Source organism: Anser brachyrhynchus, assembly GCF_964034855.1.
Source record: "Anser brachyrhynchus genome assembly, chromosome: 1".
Lineage (NCBI taxonomy): Eukaryota > Metazoa > Chordata > Aves > Anseriformes > Anatidae > Anser > Anser brachyrhynchus.
Window position 1 is genome coordinate 184,175,701 of NC_137694.1, and position 19,969 is coordinate 184,195,669.

The following is a 19,969-nucleotide window of genomic DNA, read 5'->3' on the forward strand; positions in this document are numbered from 1 at the left end:
GCCCTGCTTGCTCGCTTGTCGGCCGGAGGAGAGCTGAGCGGCCGCGGCCCGGTTCTAAGTCGGCCCCTCGCGGGAGGGGAAGGGAGCTTTGGCCGCCATGGACCGCTTCGCCTGGACCAGCGGGCTGCTGGAGCTGGGGGAGACGCTGGTGGTGCAGCAGCGCGGCGTGCGCCTCTACGACGGGGAGGAGAAGGTGATGGAGGCGGCCCGGCGGCGGGCACCCGGCCCAGGTCCGGGAGGGGACGCGGCCGAGGGGAGGCCGAGCCCGGGGACCGGCGGGGACCGGCGGGGCTCGGCCCTGTCAGGAGCTTCTCAGGGAGGGGATATGGAGCTGTGGGGTCACGGGCAGCTGCTGGTGCCGTGAGGAGCCGTGCTGTCCCCATGTTTTTCACAAATACTGATTGCTTACTGATAAATCCAGTCATTTCTCAACGATAAAACAGGGAGAAAAAACGCTCCTATATGATAAGCAAGAAGATTTCAGGCCAGCCCTAGCTTGTTCTTATTAGGTTGCTTTTGTTTTTGCGGAACTTCTGCTTTCCACTTCTGCTTTCTCTGTCAGCAAATAGTGTTCCAAAGCCAATAGCCCTTTTAAAAATATGATAATTAGGGATGTTTGCATATCTTGCATGGCATATGGAGGGAGGATCCTTCAGGATTTCCTGGGGGAAATTTTATGCAGTTGAAAAAGGAAGCTTGTGTATATCCATATAATCCCTTTATACTATTTTTTTCTATTTTTTTTTCCATTAACATAATTTATTGTGTTTTCTGGGGAAAAAAGTGTTCTCAAAATAATAGCTTATTGTATCTGGTTCCAATGTCATCCTAATGTGTGGTTCCAATGTTGTCCTAATGTGTAATGTTTCCAAGTTCAGTGTTTATGCAATGTAGTGGTTAAATCTGTTGTTGACCTGTTTTATTTTTCTTGTTTAGGTGAAATTTGATAGTGGAGTGTTACTACTTAGTACACACAGACTACTTTGGAGGGATCAGAAGAACCATGTAAGTCCCACTTTTGTCTCTTCCATGTCAATCAATTGTAAATTTCATAATAAGCAACTGGTAGCTTGCGATGAAAAAACACTGCACACAGAATTTTGTTCCTTCTGTGTGTGTTTTGTCTTACACATATAGTCCATTTTTTGGTTTGCAGTGGAAAGACAATTTTGTACCAGGAATGTTCTTTCACCCAATGCTGCTTTAATTAAATTGCATGCAGAGATGAGGAGGGGTCGAAACAAGTCATGTAATTTTTTCTTCTTTAATGACACACATATAGAGAAGAAGAGTCTAGCGCTATGTACTAGAAACTGTTGGTTTTGATAACGAAGGTGAAAATGTCATGTAGGTTGTCATCTGAATGCTTCTCCCATGCTCCTGGTCTAGCAAGACCCTTTTTTCCTCACTGCATTTCCAAGTCCAAGGTTCCCTGTTTCTGGTCCCAGCAGATAGTCCTAGACCATGAATTGATGACAGGAGTTGTTTGGTGGCAGTATTATTTTGTACAGGTCTTATATTTCCAATTGCCTCTGGCTGTGCTGAACCATCCCTTCAGTAAGCCAAAACATCTGTCTGTGCTACTATGGAGAATCAATTTAGAGGTTAAGCGGCAGTGCTAGAACTGTCAGTGTTAAAACTGCAGTGTAATACCCCTGTTGGATGCTTTGTATCATCAAGCCACAGCCTGAGTGTCCAGGCTAGAAATGGGTATGAAAAAACACAGACAAGTGAGAAGTTCTAAGCATAGGCTGAAACAATGTATACCACGTTACAGCTGCAATTGGAAAAGTCCTTCTGAGAACCAGCTTGAATTATGTTTGTTTTGGACACGGTCTTTTAGAAACTTCAGCCACGAAAGCCAAAATTTAGACAGAGCATGCACACGTGAGAACTTTTCAAATGTGTATTATACTCCAGTGAACTAGCTTTTAGCAAGAGTTGCTGCAGTGCCTCTGCACTCCAGGGTAGGGCTATTCCCTACCAATTATCACATCCTTGCTCCAGAGCAGGGAGCTACCAGAGCCTTCTACACATATGGTCACCAAAGATGTTCTGAATTTTGGCAAAGTAACACTTCTTATTTTCCTGTAGGGATTGTTTGCAGGAAAAGCAGACCTATTCATAGTTGAAATTTTTCAAAATGCTTTATTTTGAGACCTTGTCCCCAGGTTGGTATTACTGTTAAGTAAGTCAGAGGTTGATTGTCCAGGTCATGAGCTATTCTGTAAATAATAGCTAAATAAATGAATGTTTTTTTGTTTTGTTTTGTTTTTGAGCAGTCAGTGTGAGTTAATTTACCTCTTTTAAGCTATCTATTCACCCCTTATTTCTTCATTAGCATCTCTTTGTGACAGGTGCATGTACTGCAATGTGCATTGCTTCTAATCTTCGCAGTCAGACTTTATACTTGCCTGGAGTAACATTGCATGTTTTGGCTTCAGCAAGTCAACAACTTCAACAACTGTCCAGATCTTCATTTCTCTCCTTCTCAACAAAAATATGACATTTCTCTTATCTTGCTGCTACCTAGGCCACACGGCTCCTTGTACTCTTCAAAGATCATCAAATTTACTTAAGAAACTTGGAGAATAAGAAAATAGTTTTAAGGATTAAATTTAACTCAGCAAAGACTCAGACAAGCTCCAGGGCTGATTAAGAGAAGGGGCAGAAATACACAGATGGCAGAATGTTATAATATGGCAGAAGTTACCCAGTTCTGATCTAGTACAGGTTAATTCTTTGTCAGTAAAGGCATTTTTTTGTTTGTTTTTAACTTTAAATCCGTAGTACACAAATGACTTAGTGTGGTAAATGAAGCTGATTCTTTCTCAAGCTTTTAGGAGTGAAATGTGTAGCACAATGCCCTTTTATTTTCATGGTGAATAGTTGGCTAAGCTCAGTTGTGATACATCAGCCTTAGAAACCTTAGCTAGCTTACTGAGAATAAATTTGTAGAGTCTCTTTTTACTGTATCAACAATCTTTACTAGTAAGTGGGGCTGCTTCTTGTTAGGGTGACATTGCACAACTTGTCATAAAAACACCTGTGTTTTATAGCTGCTGTTACATACCATCCGCAGTTGAAAAGTATAGAAAATAAGCAATTTCCACAGGAAAAATTAAGCAATTCTTTTAAGTTTGTTACATAGCCAGGTTTGCACAGCATTACAAATCATAAAATCATACATAATGTCAACACAGGATGTTAGAGAAATGTATCCAAATAAACTCTTTGATTTCATCTATCCACAGCATTTTTAACTCGCCTCTCATTTAGTATCACTTCTTGGGAAGAGGAACACTGGGAAGGAAGGGGTGATTCTAAGTCCTTGTACTTACAGTAAGCTTATAACATTTTGGCTGTGAACTAAATGAGTGAATCACTTTAAAAACGTAGGTATTGCATGTAATTGGACTCTTTTTCAGAAACTTATTTTGTTACAGAAGTGGTTTTTTGCCTATATTTAAAATGTCTGGAGTTGTGTTCATTTTACAAACTGCTATACTAGCAGCTAACTCTGGAGCCACAGAAGAATCTAAATATTATCTAATATCTAAATATTAAGATTTTCTAGAACAGGAAGTACAACCCTTGCTTTTTTTCCCCAGTGAGAGTTTTACTCATTAGTAGGAGTTCCTGCATGTAGAATTTTCTAAGCTCTGATTTAATGTGCATTTAATTGTTCCATGCAAAGAACAATTTTGGTAGCAGGGATTGAGAGGACCCCATAACAATGTTCATTGTAACCTAGTGTTAGGGACAGTCGTGTGGTAGATGGAAGAGAGATTGAAAGAGGGAACGCAACCCATGTTTCTGGCATTCTGGGTGACTGTCAATCACCAAGCTGTCGTGTGAAAGAAGACATTCACCAAAACAGGACCAGGCACATAATTAGGCTTTGAATTGCTCCCTTGAGCAACTTCTGTCTCAAATACATGTAAGAAGAGTTTAGCCTGGGTAGGTTAGTCTCCCACAGATGCATACAGTCTTGTTTCTTGCTCTGCTTTGTGTCTAAAGCATAATCTCAACACAGAGTTATTGAACTAAGTCCATGAGGATTGGATAGATGGAGACATTCCTACTTGGTCTATCGCCACTCAAAGGGTAATCTAGCTTTTAGACATTCAGCACTGAGAAGACTGGTGCTTTTGGGTAGCCCTTTGGCTCCCAAAGTAACATCAATGCAAATGTTTTGAGAACCTATGAGGACTGTGCACCAACAGGGATAAGCCACATTCATGTGGAAATTTTAGTGTTTAAAGTTTGAATTTAGATACTGAAGTTTTGCTGATTTCCTGAGGTTTTTATAAATTTAGCCCGAAGTGTCAAAAATCAACACATTTACGCTTAAGTTTATTTTGGTCATCTAGAACTCTGCTTTCAGCTTGTATTATTTTTTTTTCTATTTATATTTCTCTTTACTAGGTTGTTTTTATTCTTACCAACATATTTCATCTGGTGTGTCTCTGGAAGCACCTGCAGAAATCACTACTGTTTGTGAAATGGGAAAAGAAAACACTTCGTTTAAGAGAATGAAAAGTCAGGATATGGCTTTGATTTCTCTTGTGTTTGCATTGATTATTCTAGGAATGCTGCATTGCAATACCTCTGTCTCAGGTCGTCTTTATTGAAGAGCAAGCAGCTGGGATAGGAAAAAGGTAAGGTGATAAACATTCTGTTTTTTCTCAGATGGACAATTAGTCACATATACGTTATGTAGTAATGCATGATGGGTTCCATTTTTAACCCAAGTTTCCAGACTGACAGCCACTCACTTAAGGTCAAATGCATAAGAGAGTGATGACAAAGTGGTATTTGATGCAAATTATTAAATAACCATCTTGTAATCACTGAAGTATGTATTCCACCTTGCTGTTTTCTTTGAGTAGTCATCAACGTCACAGTGATGTTGCCGAATCTTAAATTTGAAAGCTAGGTTTAGTCATTTATACCACAGGACTGGCTGGGGATAGAAACCCTGCCAGATCCCGTATTATATAACTTTACGTGACCGTATGATTGGTTTTGAGCTTGGAACTGCTAGCGATGGTTAGAAGGAATTAGTGTTTCCCCTCAACTGGGTAACTAATTCAGTATGTTGTGTGTGTGAAGAAGTTTTGCAAGAAAAAGATTAACAGGAGAAATTATGTAGTTGACATCTGCCTGCAGCCAGGTAGATAGATGCAGTCAGATAAATAGAATACTGTAATATCCAGGGGGTACCCAGAACAGATCAGGTAATTTACCTATGCCAGAGAAGTCAGATAAATAAAGACCTGCAAAAAAAACTGTCTGTAAAATGAAATGGGAATGGCAGACTTGCAGCCATGCTGTGACAGTGGCCTAGTATATTCCTAAAATAATGCTATCTCAAGGTTTGTTTTGGTGATGGATGTCATTTTAGACTGTTATTCCCATGCACATTAGCTTTGAATGTTGGTTTTGGACAAATTCACATACAGTGTTTGCAAGTGGCATATACAAGCTAGGCAGATTAAACATAATATTGAGACCTTCCATTTTCCTGTGACAAAGATAGTTTATTTTGGCAGTAATTACTGCAAGTCAAAAGCCAAATCAAATGCACTGCTTGACAATTAGCTTTTACCTTAAATAACATCGTCAGAATGCCTTGCTTGAAATCTGAAGATCTGTTGCATTTAATTCTTGAGAATTGATGGTGTCTACATTTAAAACTTGTGAAATGTTGTTTTAGAGGGTATAGAAGTTTTAATGAAAGGTATTTAAATAAGTCAAAATACTTAAATGTTAATGCACAAATGTAAAGCAGAATTTGACATGCATCAGTTCGTACATGAGATAAAGCTGGTACATTTTTTGATTAAATGGTTAACTTAGACTGTAGAAAAAGGTTTTTTAGATAATAGAAAAAATCTGCTTCTTCCCTTTTGTTTTACTTATTTTTTAGTGCCAAAATAGTAGTTCATCTTCATCCTGCTTCCTCAAACAAAGAGCCTGGTCCGTTCCAAAGCAGCAAATATTCCTACATCAAACTTTCTTTCAAAGAACATGGGCAGATTGAGGTAGGTTTTGTACCATGCAAGCCCAGTACATCAGATCTTTGGACATGCCTTTCTCCTCTTGCTGTGCTAGTGATAATTTTCCGTGATCTTTCCATGTTGACTTTTGAGGTGGAGCTTTTTCAATACATCCTTTTTGAAGACAAACACTATGAGCCTTCAGGGTTCTATGCTTTGGTTAAATAACATAAATATAATTCCAAAAATGTCAGGAGGTACTGTTAGGCTTCATCCTAATTTTAATAGTTTTGATAAAGTCTTATACTTCCTATATTGTTTTTTTAATTGAACACAATATTTTCCAAAATGATGACTCTGCAATCATTAGATGTTTAACAGAATCAAAGATGTTTCTCTGTACCTAACCCTCTACTGAATAGGAATCAAACAACTTAATCATCTCTCTTATTTTATTGCTGCATGATTTTGGGTGCCTCATAGCTTTGTGTTCTTTTGTTTTGCTTTTTACCTACTGCTAATCTCAAACACTTTTAGCATTCTAAAAATAATGTAATAGACATTAAAAAGTGTTTTCCTTTTTTTAAAAAAAAAAAAAAAAGGAGTTGTCCTCTAAAAAAAAATTTCACAGTACAAAATCCTCTCTGGAAGAGACTGAGAATTTTGACTTGGAAAGGTGAAAAAAAACATACAGTTTCACTGCAGAAAATGAGTTTTTAAGTTGAATTAGTTATAAAGGTCTTATAAATGCATTTGCTTCATCAGACTTGCTTTTATTTCTTTGTGATCAGACTCCAATTTAGGACAAGTGTGGATTTATGCCTAATTATAATTGCATAGGTGTTTTGCCTGATCATAACTTTATTTTAATGTGAATGTTCTTATTTGAAAATCAAACATACTCTGCTTACTGGTGACCTAGCATACCAGTTACACGCCAGATCATTTTTTTTATGACTTCAGAATACCTCAATGCGAACTTTGAACAACTGTAAGATTAGATTTTTCTCTAGATTTTGCTCAGTGGTCAGCGCTGACAGTTACCTAATCAACTTATGCCTCCTTGTAGTATGAACATTAAACAAATAACTTGGTATGTCAGTTACACCTGACTTTATGCTATTCTGTTAACAGATCAATAGAAATTGGATTGATCAACTTTCCTTCCTTTTCAAAGCAGGCCTTTGAGCAAATGCTGACATTTTTAGCTTTAGCATGTTTTGGAACACTTTGAATATCTGAAAAAGTATTTTACAAGAGAAGTACTCATGGAAGTTTCTAACTGCAATAGTAACCACACCTTTCCTTTCCAATTGTCAAAAATTCACTGTAATGTTGTAGTGTGGATGTGTAGGTGTTACTATGCTTCGTCTTACAGTGAAATCTGATTCATCTGGGAGATGAATCAAGATGCTAAAATACCCAGACATACTCCGCATAGTTTGTGAAACATCTGTTGTCATCCTTCAATGTTTGCAGTTCTATAGACGATTCTCAGAAGAAATCACACAAAGGAGATGGGAGAACGTGCCTACCGGTCAGACCTTTCAGGTTACCAAAGATCCACAGGTATGTGCAGAGCTTCTGATATCCTTCTGTATGTTACACATCACTTTGTTTAGTTTGAAATCATTATCTGCATGTAATCTTGTTTCCAGTTAATGCCACCCCCCATATAGTGCATCTGTCAAATATAGAACATTAAAAAAATAATTATATAATTGTTTGGAACCTGTATGTATGTGATTTAAATTTATATTCTAATTGGAAAGTTGTTATTATGGAGAATCTTTGTCATATGTTAGATTGCCTTTTTTTATTTGTCTGCATACTTCTAGGTTAAAAACTGATAAACACGTGGGTGTTTTTTCTATATATGAGTGTGTTGTATATATGAATACATAGCATATGTAGTAGTATGGATGAAATAGGATGATTTAATGATTGCTCAATGTCAAATCATGTATGTCCTCCTCTGTAAATATAGTACCTATCAACACAGTTTCCCCATCCCTGGAGGTGTTCAAGGCCAGGCTGGATGGGGCTTTGGGCAACCTGGTGTGGTGGGAGGTGTCCCTGCCCATGGCAGGGGGTTGGGACTGGGTGGTCTTTAAGGTCCTTTCCAACACAAACAGTTTTGTGATTGTGATAGTCACATTTCATAGACTGATGGGGAAGCCTGTACCCCGTGCCACAAATCACGTGATGAAAATGCCTTGCTTCCTGTTCTTACTGGGTAACAGCAAATCATTAACACCCATGCTAAGCTTTGCAGTCAGATTTGAGGGCTGACACTAATGCCGCTTAAGTGCCATGCTTTCTAAAACATTTAGCATCAAATAAAAAGTTCACCATCACCTCCATGCTGATGTATCTCAGCAAGGAAAATTAGACTGCATTTAGCATTGTGTTTCTGTGGCTACATTTCTTTAGATTCAATTTCATGTGGTACTCATGTTTAGATGTGTTCATGCATTTCCATGGTCTGTAGTATAGATGTTCACATGGACTTGGGAGGCTTTAATTGGGATGAACTGAAATGCTCAGTCAAGATCAGGCTATTAAGCATATTGAAATTAATAGCTTTAATATAATAACCATTGTCTATACTACAGCAAGTTCATAGTTGCTTTATGCATATTGTTTAATTTTTGACTCTGATTTAAAAATGTACTCTCAAGAAATACACGAATTATTGTATGTATGGTATCAGCTCCTTGGAGGAATATTTCTGTCTTCTAATACAAGCTTTTACACACTGAGGCGGATGAGAAAACTTAGCGTTTCCTATTTTGATTCTTTACATTATTTTCTTTTGCAGGCAGGAAGAACAAGAGCTATAGGAATTGTAGGGATTGAAAGGAAATTAGAAGAAAAAAGAAAAGAGACTGACAAAAACATTTCCGAGGTAAATACTGCTGTAGTTTCAAGGTCAGCCACCTGTCTGAGCTATTTACATTTATTCACACTTTCTTTTAGGGGCAGCTGAGACTATTGTTTTTGTTGAGAAATCTGAATTGACTAAGAGTATATATTTTAACATCATTTTTAATGGGTTTTTCAAAATATATAAGGGGTATTTCTTCATGTACACAGTCCTTTCCAGAAGACTGTTGTTTGGAAACACTCCTGTGTGTTTATGAAATTAGTTTCGATAGAATTAGAAATCTGAGTTCAGTGAGTTTTTCATCAGGAGAAGCAGAACACAGAGGCAGCTACAGAAAGAGACCATTACAAGTGTCTTTTTGCGTTTGTACGGCTAAGGTTGGTTTCAGTTGAAAACTTAATACATATTAAGAAGAATATGCTGAACTAAGGGCACGTAAGTGTGGTGCAGTTATGTTTTCATCATATAAATATTCATTTTTTTTAAATGTTAGACTTAGGTTTATAATTATAGCAGTGTTCAGTAGTCGAGGCGCCAGCGAGATGTTACAAGTATCTATGCAAAGTACGTGGGCTGGATGGAGACTGTCCTTTTTCCCAGAAACAGGACAGTAGTTGAACTTCAGATGCCAATACCGATGGACAACAGAATCCATTAATTTCGTCACTGAAGATCTCTCAAACTTATCTGGGAGCAATATCCTCAGAAATAGTCTGATTCTGTCTTGTTAACAGAGATTGGTACGTAGATTGATGCAGAAGTGCTCATAAACTGTTGACAACCGATGATGGATTCTTACGGTAAAGCTTTATGGGATTCAGCATGCCGTGATTAAAAAAAGGCATTTGCTATTCTGATGTATAAGAAAAAAAATATATAGCAGTTTTGTAGGCAGAATGTTGTTTCAGATACTGCTAGAATGTTTTTTTCTGTTTATGAAGAACAACATAGTGAATGAAGTTCTGTGTGTGGTTCAAAAGGCATTGTGGTTGTATGCGAGTCCGTATAGTTCAAACGGTATTGTCTGGTTATTTTTTCCGTTTGTAGCTTTTTCAGAGAGTAAAAGAACTCCATTTGTAAGCGTTGTATGAACGGAGGAAAGTCATGACTTGTAAAATCCTGCCTTCCTCCAGCTTTAAATGTTATAGATGACTTAATTTTAAAAAATGGTGCCCTGGCTTCCAGGAAAAGGCTTCCTGCATCTGCTGTTCGCTGCTGATAAGAATCCGGTTCTTTAGCCTTTTGTTTATCTGAGGAAGTTCCTGTTAGGTGTGTGCACATTCCCCTTTGTTTCCAGGCCTGCCCTCATGAGTCAGCCGGGGGAGGAGTTAGACACAGCATGCTGTTTATTTAGCTAAATCAAGGGTTCTTTTGATTAACAGTGTTTTCATGCACGTTGTAGAGATTAGAAATAAGCTGGGAAAAGCCTTTTTAGAAAACTTTGATATCACTTACAAGTACAGTAGAAGGATCTAAATTACACTAAAGATTGGGAAATTTATTGTAAGTTACTGTATTTGGCAGATTGGGATGCAAGAAGAAACATTCCACTTAATTTTGGATATGTAACTGAGGTACCAAGCATTAAGAGGCTAGACTTCTGCAATCAGTCACTTGCACCGTTAGGAGGAATTTGGATGAAATCCAAATCTCTGTCCCTTCCCAGAGACATCTTTCTTCTCTTCTGTGGAGTCTCAAACCAACAAGCTTCTGACTCAGGTGCCTAAATGTGAATGGGAACAATACAGCGTTACTGCATAAGTTCTGCTAAAACTTGTCTCTCTAGTGGGGGATTAGTCAGAATGAGTTAGGAAGATACTAAATTGCACAGAAGCACTGGCTAGAAATTGTTGGCAAGATGCATCTATTCTCATTTGATGTACTGTAACTGAACTACCTTCTTTATTTGCGGCTGGAGAGATGGGGTGCTGCTGTCAGGCAAGCTTTACTTGAAAGGGCTCTAGAGCTTTTCCCACACCAGTTGTTCAAAAAAGGTGGTTTGGAAAGGTTCACCACCCAGGCAGGTTGTCATGTGCTTGAGAGAGCTGACCTGAAGGCTCAGTGTTGCTGAGGCTGGCAGAAATGAGAGTTGCTCTTAAATAGCTTAAACCTATTTGTTAACTTTTTTTTGGTTGAAATGCACCATATTTTTTTTTTAATGCCAGTTGGTTATCATTACTGAAGTTTTTACCTTTTACTATACTTTCAGCTTGCTTTTATATGTTTTATTTCATCCTGAAAATGCCCTTTGCGGATAGTTGTAGATCTGTTGCATTTGAGACCATCACAGTTTGCTAAGATTAACAGACTTGAAGCCATCATGGTCTTATGATGAATGTCCAGTTTGTTACATAGCTTTGTGGAAACGATAAAATTTCTCAGACTACAAAAAAAATGTACAGATCTGTTTTTACTTAAGCATGTGTTTTGCTTTCTAGGTCCAACAACTAGAGTTTTCAGATGTTTTTTGATTTTTTTTTTTTAATCTTAATTTATATAACTCTGGTTGTCTCATGGGCATTATTTCATTCATTTTAACTGTTTTTGTTTATTATGGGAGCATCACTATTCCTTTGTGTACATAAGTGAAAAGATGTTGACATGTTTTCAGAGATTTTGTCTCTGGTGTACATGTGTCTCTACTGTATACGTGTGAAAGAATGTATCCTCTTGGTTATTTTAAAGGAACTACAGACTTTCTTACTGACTTAATAACATCTACTCAATAAAGTAAAATTGTCTTATCAGGAGGATTTTTTTTTCCGTAGCTTTAGATCTCGCTAGCCGTTGTCCAGAAACAATAGATCTCTTTGAGGATTAACTGGTTGAAGAAAACCAACCTCAATATCTCACTGGTCCTTCCTATTGTATGGGCTTTATAAACCATAGTGAACTAATGTACACACTAGAAAAGTGTACGATTGTTTGATTTTTGTTTTCCTTCATTCCTTGTTGTTTATGGATTATATCACTTTGATTTGTAGACCTGTATGAAACAAACTTCTCATACATCAAGGAACTATATATAACATATAACATACTAATCTATAGTGGCAGCAGCTCTTACAATTAGCTCAAATAGGTGTACAAAGGCAGCTCACTGTATCCATGAAGCTGAATGCTGTAATGATACTGATTGGGAATGTCTTGCTTTTCATTTCAGGCTTTTGAGGACCTTAGTAAACTAATGGAGAAGGTATGGCATGTGTGACTCATCACAGTAGACTTATGCTTGTTTTCTCAGTTTTAAACATGTTTTCTCTGTTCAGCTGAAAGTTGATTTATCTATGTGTCTTCCTTGATAGGCTAAGGAAATGGTGGAGTTATCCAAGTCAATAGCTAATAAGATTAAAGAAAAGCAAGGTGACATCACCGAGGATGAGGTAAATGAATCTTGTTTCTAGAATCAACAGAAATGTTCCTATGCAAAGCAAAAGCTATCTTTCTAATAAATTCTATGTTAAAAGAAAAAGTATTCAATTATTCTTTATTAAATTCTAGTTAAAGAGACTTCACTGTTTGATGTTAGTATTTATTTTGACCATCTTTTGTTAAACAAAGATTTTGCTGCCTTTGCATAGAGAATGATGACAGTTTTCTGCTTTTCATTGGTGGTTTGCTGCTGAAAAATAAATTGTATTAGTGTTGCCTTCACTTTGCTAGTAATTGACTTTATTGGCAGTAAACCAATTGGATTTACTCACTGAAACTGTCTTGTAATAATAAAATCAAAGTGTTTTAAAAATGAGAATCATGCACAGGCTGATGTACTTCTAATTTATTTATTTGTTTAGACCATTAGGTTCAAATCATACCTGCTGAGTATGGGTATAGCTAATCCAGTCACTAGGGAAACGCATGGATCTGGTACGCATTACCACATGCAACTGGCGAAACAACTAGCTGGAATGCTGCAGACACCATTAGAGGTAAAGTACCTAATTTTGCACCAGTGTTTTCTGTGTGTTGCTGAATTTGGATGTAAATGTGTTTTGGGTGTATTACAGTGCCTATTTTTAAAGGTTCAGAGTTAGCAGCACAGCCTCGTATTGAGCATTTATGGAAGGAATCTATATCCTCTTTCCAATTGAGAAAATTTAAGTGTATGAATTTTTGTTTGGAGTAATGGCATCTTGGTTTCTAATTCATGAAATGTTGGTGATATCTAGTAAATCACATTAGCAGCCTTTCTGTTTGAACCACCTTTATTTCTTCCCACAGAGCATTATTTTCTTTAGAAAGAAACAACAGTAACTTTGAAAAGATAAGCAGTCATTCTTCAAACTGTTTAAAAATTCTATACTTATTCTCTCTTAGTAATGCATCATATTTTAATTTATCTGAAGCTCTCAGAGTTCAAGATTATTGCCAAAAACCTTGATTTCCTTTTGAAACTTCTAAGTCTATATGTCTCCTAAGAAACATATAGTATGTTTTGTGAATAAATGTGCTACCTGCTATGATCAGAAGAACAAACTATCTGAAAAGTAAAAGCTGTAAGTTGATTGATAGATTTAATATATTGAAATTCTTTGTTCCCGTGACTTATTCTTTATGGTTGCTCAAAGTAACTCTCAGTTTTTGGATATAGCAACCTTTCTTTACATTTTAAAATGATTAGAGAAAGATATCATCTAACAAACTAATGCTAGAAATATGTGGTGTTGTCCTGGGTAGCTTTTTCATTAAAGGCCATCGTTTAGCTCCTCAGCTTTATCTGTTTAATCAGTCAAATGCAAGTTAAGATACTGCGTTTACTAGATTAATACTATTTCTCTTACCAGTCTTGTACTTACACAGGAGAGAGGAGGAATCATGTCTCTCACAGAAGTGTACTGTCTGGTAAATCGTGCACGAGGACTAGAGGTGAGAAGTTGATTTGTCTTAAATATTTTGTAAAATGTACTTCCCTTATAAGGTAATTGAAGAAAAAGTGCAAAAGTATTCCCTACCAATTGCTCACTAACAACAAGAAGTTATAAGCCCTTCATTAAAATGAGAAATGTTCACCATTTTCCTTTCTCCTTCTTCCACGTAATGGTTGTGTTCTCTGTAGTTTGTCATAATGTATGCTGCCTTTTATAATACTGTATAAAAGAAATAATCCATCCTTATCTAGAAAGAAAACTGTAAGGACAGAATACTAAAGAATAGGGATTGTTTTTCCAAAGTACATCAATTTTCTCTGCAAACAGGGCAAGAAGGAGCGTTACAGAAAACATAGCAAGGGATCAGGAAGGAGTGTAGAAGCCAAGAGAGTAGACAACAGTGTAAAAGAAAAAAAAGAACAAAATTATGTAATCTAGTGTATATTATAGCTGTAGTTGTTGTAACTTTTACTGATACTGGAATTGCAAACTGTGAATAAACATTTTACTATTTTTAGTTGCTCTCACCTGAAGATTTAGTAAATGCTTGTAAGATGCTGGAGTCACTGAAATTACCACTAAGGTAAGAGATTTACAGATGTACTTATAAAACATGGTACTCACAAGTCAGGCTTAATACTTTACCTGCCTACAGCAGCTATTTTTTTTAAACAAAGTCATCCAGGAGCTACTTAATGCACCAACATCCGCTCTATATTAAAATATTAATTTTTAACCGTCTTTCACTTTGTCTGCTATGGATATGTAGAATATGTAGCAGTATGAATGAAATAGGATGATTGAATGATTGCTCCGTGTCAAACCATTTATGTCCTCCTTTGTTGATATTGCCTATCAACATAGTTCCCCATCCCTGGAAGTGTTCAAGGCCAGGTTGGATGAAGCCTGGTGTAGTGGAAGGTGTCCCTGCCCATGGCAGCGGGGTAGGAATTAGATTGTGCCTTCTGGCACAAGCCATTCTGTAACTTTTTTGAGACTGAGAAAAGTGTTTGACTAATGCTAGGCGTGTGCCTAGCTCTTGCCTGTCTCTTCAGGCTTTGAAGATGCTTTTAATTTTAAGTTCATTTTACACGGCTTTTTTTTTTTCTTTTTGAATGTGGTTATAACCGTGTGAGCGGATTTTTTAGTAACTTTGACTCTCCTGATTTTAGGCTTCGGATATTTGACAGTGGTGTGATGGTGCTTGAGCTCCAGTCTCACAACGAAGAGGAAATGGTAGCTTCTGCTTTAGAGACAGTATGTGAACTTCACTTCCTTCAGTGTTCAAACTGTGCTGGGGATACTTAAATACATTAGGTATAAAAATGTAAAATACAGGACCTCCTTTTGAGGTTTTAAAATACAAAATATTGCACTTCCAAAATCTTCTAACAGTAATACTTAAATAGCACTTCTCATCTTCAAAATGCTGTGCAGTCTTAGTCACTGCTTTCTCCTTAAGGAATAAAACACTTTTGCATCTCTTTTCAAACTTCATTAACCTTTAACCTTCCTCCAGTTCTTCTGTGCTGTAGGATAAAATTCATGGTGTATATTAAGCATGTAACTTAAAAGTGGACTTCAGTCTCTGTACACAATGTGCTTAAAGGTAGTGAAAGTAGCTCTTAAATGTTGATATGGCTAGTTGTTTGGTTTGGGTTTATTTTGTAAAATAGCACATCGTGTGTGTAACACTTTATACTGAGTTTGCTGTAAAGAGCACTCAGTTGCAGAGTAATTGATGGAGAATTAAGCTGGCTTCATCAGGAGAAAAAAAAGTAGCATAGATTGCTCAGGGTGGTAAACATTCATGGTCTTGCTATGTCTTGACTCTTTAAAGTGCTGCTGTCCCATTAATGTGGTGTGTTTTCCTATATGTTTTCCAGTGGGATGTGAATTTGTTTTTCACAAAGCTGAATGAAAGGTGGTTGGGTGTATTTAAAGTTAGACATAAGTCAAAAAGGACTTTGACTTGGGCAGTCAAAGAAGAAAAAGTAGAGCTATCACAAGCATCTTCTCACTTGATAAATCAAGTGGACTCTTCAGTGTGGCTTTCTGTGATTGGTACTGTTAGAGCACTCTCTCACCAAAAAGATCTTTTAGATAAGAGGAATGTGTATAGCTGTCTAAAAAATACCTTCTTCAATTATCAAAATTAAGACACTTAAATATTTCAGTATATGTTAATCCTTTCAATTTATTTTGTTACACTTACAGAAAAATACCTAGTCCATTTCAGTCTTTTAATATATATATATTTCAAATTAATTTGTTGCCTTCAGTAAGAGGGCTTATCACTGAAAGGAAAGGAAAGGCCTTTTCTTAACAAATGAGGTCAACCACAAAAAGCAACAGATGGTGGTTTTGTTAATGAGGTGCCTTTTTTCTTTTATTTTCATAACATGGGGCTTTGACTTCACAGAAAAATGGAAGGGAGAGGCTTTGAGTGAGGAAGGCTAGCCCATAAGGGAAAGGGAAGATGAGATCAGAATAGTGGCCAAAAGCTCCCTGTGCTTAAATTATAATGTGCAGTAACTTGAAACTTCTGAGAAAAAAAAATGAAAGGAAATCGCAGGATTTCAGAGAGGAGAGTGATGTGGTTTAGAATGGCTGGCGAAGACAAGAGATGATGTGGAAGTCAATGGGAGCCAAAGTCACTCTTGATGAGAGTGGTGGTTTGGGAAGGAAAAATAGTTAATGACCCATATGCCATATTAGATTGTATAGCTGGCTTCCAGTACTCAGATGCAATCATTTATGGTCATGAAATCCGAAGTTAGGACTAATTCAATCTGAGTTTCTGCAAAAGGAATACTGCTGCTCAGGGAGTGCTCGGAATGACGCAGAGTAAATCCCTCCCCACCTGGTTATGTGGGAAGCAGGAAATGGCAACTACATGTGGATGTGAAAGTTTGCTTTAATCAGTGGAGAAATGGAAGAAATAATTTGTAGCTAATAAATCAAATGTCTATATAGGAAATTCAATGCTGTAATAATCCTGGACTTAACGTTTTGTATTTTAAGCGTCCGCATGCCAACCTGTGTGAGAAAGTTTCATTTTCACATGTATCAACCAGCGTGATTGAGACAATGGGACCAAAGTTTTGAGTCCCAAGACTGTATCTGTCTTTTCTGTTATCTGAATGTGATGGTGGCTTTTACTGATCCCACTAGTAGGCCATAACGTAGGGTGGAGTAAGGAGGTTTTGGGATTTAATACAGCCAGTAGAGATGCCTTAATTCAACTCAAATTCCCCACCTCCCTTTAAGATGATGTGGATTTCTAAATGGATGACCTGTCCTGCCCTGCTGGCTTTTATTTCCTCACTTGAGCTTCACAGTCTGCAGAATCACTTAGTACACTTGAGCTGTGTAAATACTAATTGTTACAGAATACTGCTGTCTGTGAGCTATTTTTTAAAATGCAAACAAACTAGTTGTCTTCACAAGAGTTTTGCTACCAATTTATCACTTTACAAGGCTAGACCTGACTGAGTTGCTATTTTAATGCCCTCGTTTGTTTATCTGTGTGTTTGTTTTTGATAGGTATCTGAAAAAGGTTCTCTCACAGCTGATGAGTTTGCAAAGCTGGTGGGGATGTCTGTTCTCTTAGCCAAAGAAAGGTAAGTAATAATTGTTGTGTTTAATAATGCCTTCATTATCAAGTTGTCCTCAACTAATGCAACAAATCTTCTTTTGCTTTCTTTAGGCTGCTTCTCGCTGAGAAGATGGGCCATCTTTGCAGAGATGATTCGGTGGAAGGCTTGAGATTCTACCCAAATTTATTTCTAACGCAAAGCTAATGTAGTTTGTGTACATCTGCTATGTAACAGTTGAACGTGAGAGCAGAGGGCAAAACCCTTGCCACAACTGACTTCAAAGATTTTTTACTTTTTGTCAACTGCAACAGTGGTGAACATTGCAATGCTTTACAGTTCTCAGGTATTTCAAGTGCTGAATGAATCTTCTTATGCAGAACCAAAAGAAAATAGGAATCACTAGGTCAGAAACGTAGTAATTGTCTCAAGCTGGCTAGCTCATGTTTCAGGTCTTATTTGATGTGCTCTGTAACTTCTCATTTCAAGAAAAATGTGATGAAGATTCAACACAAGTGAAAGTGGAGAGAATACCCCCGTAGCCTGCCATGAGCGTCGGCACCCAGAACATAGGTTATTGCATACTCCAATTTCAGTTTATTTATGTCTAGAGCAACAAAGCAGACAGATGCATCCGTAGCGATAAGAACAGTAACTTTAGTGTGTACCGAGGTATAAGGAACAAAACGGTGTAGCGTAACCCCTTCTCCCTGAAGTGATGAAGTATTCTGAGAGGATCTTGGGATTCTTTACGCTCTGAGACAGAAAGAACCTGCTGCAGGAGAGATTAACAGATGTTATGTGAATCTAGAAAGCATTGTTCATTTTGTCATGTCTTATGCTAATATCTCAGACAGAAGCATTGTTAGTACAGACTTCCTCCCTTCTCTTTCTTTGCCATCTCCCTTCCTGTCTCATTGTGTTGCACTTTGGGTGCACTTTCTCTGTCCTCTCTTTACATCGTGCGGTGTAGTAGCCTTCTGTCACTTTACCAGACTCAGTGCTCTAATGTGCTTGGTTTTTGTCCTGTACTTCAATGAAAGATTAGGCTTCATCAGCCTGTTACTGTTTCAGAGAGACGGTTCATTTTGCTTGTGCCTCGTATGCCAAAATTAATGTACTTTCAATACTGAAGGGAGGAGGAAGACTATCGCCCTATGTTTAGTAGTCACGAGTTAACATTTTGTGTGGTATTCCTCACCCTGTGTTCAGACTGAATGCAATTTGATGCCCTCAGCTTTCATAACTCCAGTGGAGTTGTTCTATTACTTGAAAATCTGTCATGGTGATAATGGTCAGTGGATGTTTATGATCCACGTCAGTTAAATTTTCAGCTTTTTGAAATGACCAGTTTTAGTAAATAAAAAAATTAATTCAAGTTATGGGCAAGGACAACATACATGCAACTGCTTTATGGCTGTAAAGCCAAATCAGCATCACAGAAAAGGTGAGAAAGGTGCGTGTGTTTGTTTTGCAGCCTGAAAACGTTGTCAGAGCTATTTGTTACCATAGCTCAAACAGGGTTAAGAAACTGGGAATAATGAGTTCAGTGTGGAGATCCCTACAGTGCTGATGCTTTTGATTTGTCAGATGTTCATTTAAATCTAGAGAACTGTATCCTCTTATCCTTGTCACTAGCAGACTTTTATGGAGTGCTTTCTTTAGGGCAGTTTTCATCTGTGTTTCACGGAAGTGGCTAGAACTAATGGATTTGGCGCAGCTGAAAGAACTGTGCCGCACCTTTCTTACTGTGTTAACCATCCAGTACCGTCTGTCCAGGAGCCGTATGGCCTGCTGCTTTCCTTCGTCCTCCCCACAACCCACAGAAGAGATCTATGCGAGGTACTTCGGCAACATCTGTCTAAGAAAGGACTGGAAGTTAAGAAATGCCGAAGCAAAAAGCTGGTTCATGAAGGCTGTTTCTCCTGCGTGATACCCAAACCTGCTAAGGGGAGACCGGTGGTTTGTGGGCCTGAACCCCTCCCCACAAGGGGGCATCTCTTGTGCCAGAAAGCACAAAGACAGAAAGGAAATGCAAAGTGTAAACTTCCAGCCTCTGTTGCTCCAACCCAGAGCGTTTCGGTATCTTAATTAAGCAATAACAAGATGATGTATTTAGAATGATGGTACCTTCTTGAGCGTTTTGTTCCCAAGATTTTCCTCAATTTTTTTTTTTCTTCCTGTAGGGAAGAAATCTAGTGGCCAGATCATATAGCTGGTTTAAAATTTAAACATAAACAAGAGAAAATGACTGCCAGAAAGTAGTAAAAATTAAAAGATTTTTCTTAAATAGACTGTTCTGTGAGTTTTTTCTTCCTAAATGTTTTGGGGCAGCTTTAAAGTTTTTACACATCAAAATCTTGTGGTTCTGTGGGTTTTTTTTTTTTTTCCCCTCTAACCTTGATATTTCTATGAGATATTTTTGCTGTCTGATTTCTACCCAGAAGGGTAGAGGTCAGGTTCAATTTAAAATTAAAAGGTAGAACTAAATGCAGCTAAAATGCCCTGGTTCTGTTGCTTAGTAGCCTGTGACGTGTCAGAGGCTAAAATCACAAAACCGTAGATGCCCATGGAAGCACAGACTGGCTCCCTCGTGAAGTCAGAGTCAGACCCACA

At 37.7% G+C, this 19,969-nt stretch overlaps 1 protein-coding gene across 2 annotated transcripts; it reads left to right on the top strand.

Moving 5' to 3' along the window:
• Nucleotides 1-63: 63 nt before the first annotated feature.
• VPS36 (vacuolar protein sorting 36 homolog) lies at nucleotides 64-19,643 on the top strand. 2 transcript variants are annotated; one of them, XR_013953265.1, is made up of 14 exons: nucleotides 64-193; nucleotides 937-1,005; nucleotides 4,591-4,661; nucleotides 5,933-6,047; nucleotides 7,482-7,571; nucleotides 8,824-8,910; nucleotides 12,053-12,085; nucleotides 12,195-12,272; nucleotides 12,684-12,818; nucleotides 13,690-13,755; nucleotides 14,276-14,340; nucleotides 14,930-15,074; nucleotides 17,304-17,380; nucleotides 17,467-19,643. XR_013953265.1 is itself a non-coding variant. In XM_080598836.1 (14 exons), exons 1-14 carry the CDS (start codon nucleotides 98-100, stop codon nucleotides 17,558-17,560), a joined length of 1,161 nt encoding a protein of 386 aa, XP_080454962.1. In that variant the 5' UTR covers nucleotides 64-97; the 3' UTR covers nucleotides 17,561-19,643. The 2 variants fall into 2 exon arrangements, 1 of the variants encoding a protein (XP_080454962.1); XM_080598836.1 differs by having other exon boundaries at nucleotides 14,930-15,014.
• Nucleotides 19,644-19,969: the final 326 nt, after the last annotated feature.